General features: G+C 43.1%; 1 protein-coding gene across 2 annotated transcripts; it reads left to right on the top strand.

Moving 5' to 3' along the window:
• Window positions 1-6: 6 nt before the first annotated feature.
• LOC106106357 (zinc finger protein 1) lies at window positions 7-10,595 on the top strand. 2 transcript variants are annotated; one of them, XM_013286937.1, is made up of 4 exons: window positions 7-68; window positions 5,101-5,306; window positions 5,788-7,840; window positions 8,060-10,595. In XM_013286937.1, exons 1-4 carry the CDS (start codon window positions 14-16, stop codon window positions 8,251-8,253), a joined length of 2,508 nt encoding a protein of 835 aa, XP_013142391.1. In that variant the 5' UTR covers window positions 7-13; the 3' UTR covers window positions 8,254-10,595. The 2 variants fall into 2 exon arrangements, with proteins under 2 accessions (XP_013142391.1, XP_013142390.1); XM_013286936.1 differs by having other exon boundaries at window positions 5,101-5,324.
• The last annotated feature ends 385 nt before the right edge of the window (window positions 10,596-10,980 follow it).

Here is a 10,980-nt window from a genome sequence, read left to right as displayed (position 1 = left end):
CTGGCTGGCCGACATGAGGAGTAAGCAGGTCCCCACTTCCACCACCTCGGCCAGGCTCGCCGCATTCAGTAAGCTTCTTTTCTTTTCTTTTTATTTGCAATTTTAAATGTTTTTTTTATTTTTTGATCGGACTCTATGGCCTCTGGTTACTTTACAAAAGTTTATTTTTACGTTAACTTTTCCTTTAAAAACATAAGTTTCATTCTCATAATGTATACAAACATTAAACGTTAAATAACGTTGAAATTTAAAGTAAATGTAATTGGTGTAACTCAGGTGTAACTTGTCCCACGTCTTGCTTAACTGAAATACAAGTGTAGCAGTGTTCATTGGAGACACGGCTCCTCCGAGCTTAGAGTGGTTGGTACACTCGAGTCCCAGGTACGCGCACACTTGAAACAAAGTTGTGTGTTGTAGATGGGGGCTCTGGCCATCTTAAATCGTAAATTATTATGTTGTTTTGATTTATTTGCTTTTTCTTCTGTCGCTTTTAATTCATCCTGCCCGCGCCTGCCCGCGGTGGTGTCGTGGTGGTGGTATGCCAAGGCTCATGCCAGCCGCTGTCGGTCCTCGCGCTGTTGGTTTTCTTCCCGCACGGAGACAGGATAAATTTTATATCATTACACTATGGCGTGTGTGATGTGATCCGCTTAACTTGTGGACATTAACCAAGTGTGATGTTTCCTATTAAAAACTATTTGATAATAATAAATAACATAATAATGTAGAATACATTAAACCGCTGTAAGGTGAGCCCGACATCACCGTTAATAATATATAATACCTAAATTGTTTTAAAATTGCGTCGTAATTTTTAACATTTGCCAAGGAAGCATTCACCAGAGTGCCGACATCGCACAACTCAACAAAGCACCTAATTTCATCCTTTATCGCTAAATTATTGTTATTCCAAAACGACGAGGTTTTCGCGTATTTTACTATTTTGAACAACCGATTTGTTGATTACATTGTCCTCAGCGGTATTTTCAAACAGTTATGACTTGCCTTTATCTTTATGGTACTTTAATCAGCTAGGTAATATTAGGCGACCTCCAGTCGTTTGCCCACTTCTACAAAAAATAAATGTTGTTTTATCAAGTGAAAATTTTAAAATCCCATGTTGTTTAAGTACAAGTGTAAGAGTACAGTGAAGTGATAAAAAATAAATATCCCTCAATCTGCATACATCACGCCAACGCCACTTCGCAGCTATACAATTCACAAAATTGGAGTCTGTTTGCATTATCAATATGTCAAGAACATGATGTTTGTGTTTATAATGATAATCCATTTTTTTAAATTTCTGACTGTCTGTCCGTCCGCAAATCCGCGTTTGTTCCGGATAATCACCGAAACGGCTGCTTTGATTTTGATGGGGCTTTTACTAAAAGATAGGTAATGCGTGTAACTTATGCTAGTTTTAATCAATTCCTCGCTGACGAAGTCGCGGAAAAGAGCTAGTCAGTTTATAAAAGTGAAACACATTAGCGAGCGGCAGCATTCGTTACCGTAATTATCTGTTTGTCTGTACGTAAACATTTGCCGAATCCTAATCACTGCCGCTGCCACCTCGCTGTCGCTCACCATTTGCTGCGTGTCAACTAATTAATGGATTCATTAACTCGGACAAACACAAGTCTAATAACTCCTTAATCTGTGTTTGAACAACACAGTGATTTACCTTACGGTGTCCCGTCGGTCTGGCAGTCGTGCCTCGCCCCTCACCTCGGCCTGCCCCTGCTGCGGCCGGCACCACCCAGCAGCGAGCAGCCCGCGCTCGCAGCAATGTTCTGTTATTGACTGTCTTGTTACAAACTTCGCGGAAGTTATTTATTATGATCTGCACCGTAGAAGTGAGTGGCTTCACAGCAAATAATGAAATAAACGACTACTAATCTAAGTACTGTCATCGATCTATCAACTGTGTACTGTGAGTAACAACTTTTGTATTCTTTAGTATACTGCATTATACGAGTACGAGTACGAGTACGAGTACGAGTATGTGTAGGTATCGGGATAGTTTCTTAATACGTGTCATATCTTTTTATAAAACAAGGAATGTATGTTATTGAAAAATAAAAATTCCGTAGAGGATAAATGAAAGTGAGCAGTCGTGTAATATTCAACGACTACATCTGAAATTGTTTTTGAAAGAGAACATTAAACATGACAAATTCGGCGCATTTTACGACGCGAAAATAAAGATCATGTGCTAATGCAACAAAAGTTATTGCAGACGATGCGTTGTGGCGGTGTGGCATGTGCCATGTGGCGATGTGGCATGTGGGCGCAATCGCGCTACGCAAGTGTCCTCTACTAACATAACAAATAACAGTGAAAACGCGATATCGAAATTACAAAAACATTTTTACAAGTTGTATGGCGGAACAAGTGTCTAGTGATCCGGAGTTATTAAATAAGATCAGTAAGAATAGGTTAGGTTACAATGCTCCATATAATAATAGAGTCGTTCAGATGTAAATATGATTGTATCTATAGAAGTAATTGCACTTAAATTACACAAAATATTTAAACATTTTGTGTAAAGAAAATAATCAGCAAACACAGTTATTTTATGTCCAATAGACACGAGTAATTAAAAAAGACATATGGGAGCAGTAGTAGATACAATGAGACACCGCGCTGCCATCAGCAGTGCGGCCGCTCGCCGCTCGCCGCTGGCCGCTGGCCGGGGCCGAGGGCCGGCGACAGCTGCGCCGCGCCGCCGTCGGCCCCGCCCACACGCGAAATTCTGCTCGCCACAGCTACATGTCTTCCTACATGGCTAATTACCACTAAGAATTAGATTGTTTTGATATATGTCATTTACAAAAACTGTTGGCAAGAAGAGAAAGCCGGCTGTGAACACCTTACAAAATACTATGCATGTTCGAATTAACTTATAAACCCACTCCGATAATAACTACGTGGGAACAGACTTTTAATTAAATAATACCATTGCTTCATTTGTTTTACAAATAAAATCTAACAACAAAAATAAAAAAGCAAAAAGTAAAATGATAAAGTAAGTAAGTATAACAATAATGTAGTGTAGAATATCTAAGTTCGGTATTACAATTTGATGCAATGACTTTTTATTTATTAATTCTATAGATACAATCTATTCAATGTTTTAACATTTATTGTAAGATTCCTTTGTGTTATGCTTATTACGTAGGTACCTACTTCAGTGGTAGTGTGCGCACACTACTCGTACATATGTGTGTGTTGCTGCTGCTGCAAACAGGACACAATAGAACTCGCAACTGAAGTACAATTTATTTATAACTCTCCCTTATGCATTAGAATGAAGACTAAAATAAGAATTTCATTTAATTATCTTTTAATGTGAGTAAATTTGAATAATATAAACGTAGAAAATTTTAAGATTTCTTCACGCGACTACTAGCGCCATCTGTTATCAAGTAGCATAATTAAATGTAATCTGAAGTTCAAAATAGTGACAATTTTGATACAACCGTTTCTAATCGGCTATATTAAACTATTTCATTTAAATTATTTGAAAATCTTTATGTCTTTATCTGTGACAACATTTTATAACTAAGAAAAGAAATAAAACCGCCTACAATATTAACCTTTTCATAATCTAAGGATTTAAAAGATTTTTGTTGTAAAAATTGACAAGCCGATAAACGTCGAAGGCTTTTTGTTTTAATCGTGATTCTTATAATAGTTAGTCCGAGTAAGTAGAGTGCGCAGAAATCGACGAGTTTATGACTTAACAATATTACGAGTATGCTCACTGGCAGCATACTCGGACATGTCAAATGATCTATAGTCGCCAGCGATGCTGCACTACAGATGCACCTGTAAGCACCACTTTCGTACGGACTATATAAACTCCGTTGTTGGTTCAAACGCCCTTTCCGCACAGACCCCGCAAGCCCCGCGAACGACCGAACTGATTCAGGATTTGAACAAGTAAATAAAATTAGGTCCGGCTACCAACAATCTACCTATATAGTAAAATTGCAAAATTGAAAAAAAACACAGTTTGTCTTTGAATTTAGGGAACCGATTGCATCTACACCGAACAAGCAGTTCGTTCCATATTTCGATTACATCGCCTTATAGACCATCACAGAGTATGGAGATGGTGAAGCGCTAGTTAATGTCCGCCATACAGGTTAGTGTCGCGGCTAAAAAATGCTGCTGTCCGCACGCCGATCTCTCGCACCGAAACGTGTGTGGCTGCCCTTAGGGAAGCGACAATGCATTGTGCGCGACGTTATCTCTGTCATCCGCCACGCGGCGATAGTGCTAGTGCGTACTTTACGATCTCATAATTCCTAAAATTCAATACATGTAGGACTCGGCGGACGCGGCCGCACTAATTAATACATCGCGGCGTTGCTTTGCTCTTTATTACGTATGATTTACAGCCGGCACTTTTCATGCCTGCTACAGACGCTCAGGTTTAGAAGAATGAAACTATTCGGTTAAAATTGCGTGCGTGTGTCAGCAAATATTGTACTAAACACCTCAACTAAATACATAACTACGTCGTTGCTCCTCCTTTAAAATCAACAAAACATTGTCATTTATTTAAAGATAAATTTTAAAAAATAGAGTTCGTACACGTTAAAAATGGTTTTGCGATGCGGTGCATACCATATACGAGTATTTGCAATAAACCTCAATGCCATCGTATAAACCAAAATCTTGTGCCGCTGTCTCCGATTACCTACCAATAACGCGGTACACAATGTTGTGGCGAGTTTAAATTGATCTATTTAGCCATTTAAAGCCTTTTAATCTGAAATTAATAAGCTTTAATAAGTTAACGCGTTATTTCGTATAAAACAGGGCAGTTTTAATCCGGCTGCCAAAAGAAAAATCCGTGTGGTGCGTGTTGGCGAATAGGCGTAGTAAACGGGATAACGATTGTATTAAGCATTAAGAAATATATGAAAAAAATGTCTCAAGCTGATGGGACCAGCATTTTATGTAAAATAGCGTATATTAAGTGGGAAATCGTATTATGCGGGTTGTAATATAATTGGCATAGGGTTATATTGAGAGAAAAAATGTCCCACTGGATTAGGTAGATAGAATAAGGTAATTTTTTGTTGTTCACAGTCCGGCCGCTGGGAGGCACAGGTGTAGGCGCGGGTGGAAGCGCGAGCGGGGCCGTGGAGGGCGCGGCGGCGGGCGAGGAGGAGGAGGACCGCGGAGGGTCACCGCTGGGCCCCGGCGGGCCCCACCGCTGCGCGCAGTGTCGCGGCGCCTACCCATCGCGTGCGCAGCTCGAGCGGCACGAGACACTGCACGCGCCCAGCACTCAGGTGGATACCCTGCAATATGTCAGTGCCCTTCTCATTCTCACTCGCCTGCCTGTCCCGACTTACTGCTGCTTAGTGCCCATTGCCCACTGCCCGCCTTTGCTATTCCCTGATATGTTATGGACTGTTTACACTTTATCTAGAAGGGCGAAAGTTTATTTTTATCCTATTATTAGCAATTGTAGGCATGATAGCATGTTGGCAAAGCTTGTGGAGTCAAGCAGTTGGTTCCTCGCAGCAGTCCTCAAGGGGGCCGATGCCCAAATATTAACCGGTCCACTGCTAGCGCCACTGTTCTATACACATACACAAAACAATCTAATTATAAACACGTGCCGGAAATAATGTTCTTCTAATGTTTTGTTCTTAAACAATCCTTTCGAGATATGCCGGGGGACATCGGCCATTTTTTCTTCTCTGACAATTATTTTTTCTACGTTTGAGCGAATATTATAGAATGATAATGGTGTTTTTTGTCGTACAGACTTGCAAGATCTGCCACAAGAGCTTCCAGAACGTGTACCGGCTACAGCGGCATATGCTGAGCCACGACGAGAGCGCCGTCCTGCGCAAGTACAAGTGCAACGACTGCGACAAGGCGTTCAAGTTCAAGCACCACCTGAAGGAACATCTCCGCATACACAGCGGCGAGAAGCCCTTCGAATGCGCCAACTGTGGCAAGAAGTTCTCCCACTCGGGCTCCTACTCTAGCCACACCACGTCCAAGAAGTGCCTCGTTATGAACCTCAAGATGGGCCGGATCAAACCCAACAACCCGGCGCTCAACCCCAACCGCAGCCCGGCTCGGAAACGCGCCTCTGCGAGTGCGCTGGTCGCCTCCCACCTAAACAACAACCTGCTGCCTAACGGCGCCTTCCTGCCCCTCATGCCGAAGTACAACGACGCGACTGCCTTCTTCGCTTCGATGTCTGCGCAGGATAATAACTTCTCCCGCACACCCCTCCCCCAGCCAGCGCTCAACCCCTTCTATCTGCCGACCGGAGTGCCCCTCAGCCCAGCGGCCGGCATCGCGCCCTACAGCTTTCCTTCCACCCTCAGCCAACTCTTCGAGCGAATTGCTTCAACACAGTATCATCAGAGAAAAATAGAGAATGTAATTGATGCAAAACTGAGTAGTCCTCTCGCGACGAACCCTGAGGATATGATAGAAGAAATCACAGAGGAAGATGACAAGCGATCCGAGGGCAGCGCGGAGCTCGTCATGGACATAGAGGATGACGAATCGGTAGCTATTAAAAGAGAAAACGAAAATATGGAAAACGATTTTAGACCGAGGTCCCCCGACTCGATTTGTGAATCCAAAAATATTTCAGACGATATAAAACACGATATCGTTATATCACCCAGGAAGCGCCGCGCGGAACATCTCTATATGGAAAGAATAAAAAGCGCATCTCCTGCGGACGAAACATATCCCGCGAGAGAGCTTTCACCCCGGATTACGATAAAAGACGAGGTCGTCGACGACTTCGTATGCTATAAATGTAGTATGTCTTTCAAAAACAAAAGTGATCTAATAGAGCACGAGAAGTTAGTCTGCGGAAACCTCTTTAGGAAGCACGAAGGTCTCGCCGCTCAGGTGGCCGAGACCGTGGCGCTCAGTAGACTGGAGGCCGAGCTGCAGGCGAGCGCGCGCGGCGCCGGCGCCAGCGACGACGACGACACTGTTACGACGCGGGACGATCGCGACGACAAAATGTCGATCCACGATACGGATAGGAAAATCAGAGTGCGAACCGCGTTGAGCGAGGAGCAGCAGCAAGTTTTAAAAGAATACTACGCAGTAAATTCTCGACCAAATAGGGAGGAATTCAAGAAAATCGCACAACAAATCGGTCTGGACAACCGAGTCGTTCAAGTATGGTTCCAAAACAATAGAGCCAGGGTGCGGAGAATGACACAACCCGTCGTCCACTCGGATCAACCGCTCGATTTGTCAACCAAGAAGTCGAGTCCGTCTCTGGCGTCCAGCCCGAGCCCGTCGTCGCCGGGCAGCGCGCCTGCCACGCCCGGCACCCCCGCGCTCTCCGACTGCGAGGAGGCTGTGAACCTGAGTCAGAAGTCGTCGCGCAGCACCACACCGCTGCGAGCGCCGCCGGGCCTGGCCGCCCCCGCCTACCCGCCTTCCAACTGCTCCTCCTCCTCTTTCTCCGACTTTATGGTGTCGCCCTCGCCGGCGGACGTAGTGCTCGGGCACAAACGAATGTTCTCCAAAAAGTTGTCCGTCAATCCAATGATACCGATGGATACCCTCCTACAATACAACGACATGGCGCGGGTGCCTGCGCCCAGTCCGGGCTACGAGCGCGCCGAACGCGGCGAGCGCGCCGAACGCGGCGAGCGCGCCGCTTGGGACGAGGCGCCGCTACCGGCCGACTTCGACGACGACGCAGCACTGTTTAAAAAGAAAATGAAAACGGAACTGAAAGAAGGGGAGGGACAATTCGTGTGCAATCAGTGCGATAAGACCTTTGTCAAACAAAGTTCACTCGCGCGGCACAAGTACGAGCACTCAGGTTAGTACCACTGCACTCAGTTACTATTGTATGAAAAAAACCGAAACCAAGTCGATGTTATAACTTACTACAAGTCCATTTCATTAATAATCGTAGCTCAATAACTTTTTGTTGAAGTACAAGTTTTCGTAAAGATATAAAACAAAAACACCGTCCGCATCCTCGCGCGGGCAGCGCAAGTTGCGGAGTGGAAGGGTAATGTTGTGTGTCGTGTTGCAGGTCAGCGGCCGTACAAGTGCGAGGAGTGCCCGAAGGCGTTCAAGCACAAGCACCACCTCACGGAGCACAAGCGGTTGCACACGGGCGAGAAGCCCTTCCAGTGTTGCAAGTGCCTCAAGAAGTTCTCGCACTCCGGCTCCTACAGCCAGCACATGAACCACCGCTTCGCCATCTGCAAGCCCTACAGGGACTAGCTGCCCGCGGCTTTCCGCGCCCGCCGCGCCCGCCGCGCCCCCCGAGCCCCCCGAGCCCCCCGAGCCCGCCTCCGTCGTCGTCGTGCGATAGTTTCAAAGCATCACATACTAGATATCAATAAGTAAAATAAGTATTCGTCGCTCGGTATTTCGTTAAGTAAGGTAATGCTCGGATGCGTGTTGTGTCAGGTTGTACGGAGTCAAAGAGAATGAACTGTCGCTAGCACCAAATTCTGTTTGCTGTTTTATTTTTAATTTTAATCTGTCATTGTTACAATGCATACGTCGCATTCGCAGCGACCTGAAACCAAAGCCCAGTACCTGTGCATAATTCTCGCCATTTTTTATATCGTACTGTAGGTGTAAAGTAATGTACGAATGAAGAGATTTTATCAGATCGCGTTCGGACGAAATGTCAGTTGTATGTACATAATATTTTTTTAATAACTTCGTTGCGTGTGCACTAATGTTAACTACGACTATATACGTACGATAAAGTACATAAACTAGAGATGTTCTACAAACTAGAGCGGTCGACGTCGAACTTGTATGTCGATAGGGGAAATCAGTATTTGAGAATCTTTAAGGTATATTAAAATGTTTCTTGTGTACTCGCAAGAGGTTAAAAATTTATCTTTTGTTGTTTAAAATATTTAAGAAATAAACGTAGAGTCGTAGTAACTTAATATAAAGTAGGTAAGGAGATAAGTGCTAGCTAGATACAATCTTACTTAAGTTGAAAGCATTCCATAATACTCGAGTGGGATCTCTGCTGTGTTATAAACTCTAGTTTAGTCCAAAGATTAGTTGTCGTGTGTTGTATATACTAATTGTTGTAAATAAAATATTTTATGTGTAAATAGAATCGCTTGTTACGTCTCTGCATGTGCGTTGTGCACGTCCGGGGGGTGCGGGGGGCGCGGCGGGCGCTCGCCGGGTCCGACCCCCGCGCCTTCCCGGGGACAGGCAACAATGTGTGACAATAAGGGTCATCTCAACAATACAATAAGAATTACTCGTATTTTAAAAATTTTAACTAATGTATTATAAATGAAAATTATAATTTTCAGTTTCGTGCCTACTACATGTTATATTACAAATATTTCTTAAAATGATTGTAAATTATTGTAGATAAAATTATGTGATATCTTACGATCGATCTTATTATGCAACGGAAAGTACGCGCCAATTTTTTTTTATATAATCAAAGTGAAAGATGTACTTAATTTTACTTTCCCTTGATGATGATCACATGCAGTTTTGTGTTCGAGACCGTTATCCTCGTATCTCTTCATACATCTCCATACGTCTTTCCTCATTCTCGTTTGAGCCACTCGACTCACGACGCACATTAATTGCAGTCGATATACCTACATAATATGTTACGTTATAACGAACTAAAAAACATATTAAGTATGGGCAGTGAGAAAGTGGAGTACTTACGCATGTTCGAGGACTCTTCACCACTAAAGTAGAACAGAAAGTTCCTAAGCAAATACATTTTAAGATGCAACTAATGATTATTTCTATAGTGTAATTGTAAGTAGAAAAAGTTAATTTCAAAGGTTTCTATGCAACGAATTACGTAAATTATAGCAGATATCGCATAATAGTATAGTTAGGACATTCTGGTCGAGAGGGAGCAGCGAGCCGAGAGACGGGAGACGGCCGACTGTGGCCGCGCCGTGTGCCCAACTAAATACTGTACAATATCTATTTACATTCACATAAGTAATTATATATCATAATAATATTAGATCTGTTTGAACTATTTCATATTTTATTATAATTTTATTGTAAGCTATTCTAAATTACCGGTGGGCTAGACAAACCAAAGAATAATTATGTAAAAAGACGTGGACTTTTGTAAAATATAATCATCCCGTCGTCAGTGTAGTTAAGGTTTTAAGTTCTGTGCCAAAAATATTTTTAAGACGTTCAAATTAATAATTATATTAGGTACAAGGAAAAAATATTTTTAAATATAACGGCATTATGTACTGTGGCAAAGTTTAGTTATACTTGTAATAGTGATATTGCAAAGTATTTCTTCCTTGTACATTCATAGGTTTAGTGTAATGTTAAGCAAACGTGAATTCCTATTGCCATAGGTAGAGCGAGTCCGCCGCGTGTCGGCAAGCGCCCGCCCGCCCCGCGCTCGCGCCCGCGCTCGCGCCCCCGCTCTGCTAACTTGTTACACTGAGCACTCTAGATTGTTACTTACCTATAGATTAAAACGTGTTAAAATATTGCCTATATAAATTATAGTAATTCAGTTTACTTGATATTATAATGTATATTGAATTTATGAATATTAAAAATATATATATTGACATTTCAATGCAAAACTTCGAGAGTATTTATTTATTCCGTGTTGTTTCTCTTTAAACTTTAGAACATATTGAAATAACAGTGGTAGTGCCCGCTTTAACATCTTGGCACGAATGGGCCGGCACGCCTGGTGTAATACCACGACCACACAGAAGATAGGCGTGAAATGGAAGCAATTCCGTGTTTCGTCTGATGAGTGTGGTGCCGGAGGCCTAATTTAAGTCCCTTTCTCTTTAACACCCTTTTCTTATAAGGAGAGGTTGGGAAGAGGAAGTGGATTTGACGGTGGAGAAGATGCATAGGAAGGGGAAATATCCTCTTTATGTGCGTCTCCTCCTCCGTCGTATAAGGGTAGGCAACGCATCTGCAAATGCGGCAGCGGTCGCTTCGCCATTT

Source organism: Papilio polytes, unplaced genomic scaffold (assembly GCF_000836215.1).
Source record: "Papilio polytes unplaced genomic scaffold, Ppol_1.0 DF822266.1, whole genome shotgun sequence".
Taxonomy (NCBI): Eukaryota; Metazoa; Arthropoda; class Insecta; order Lepidoptera; family Papilionidae; genus Papilio; species Papilio polytes.
The sequence above is the reverse complement of the archived record's forward strand: the minus strand, read 5'-3'. Positions and strand labels throughout refer to the sequence as shown.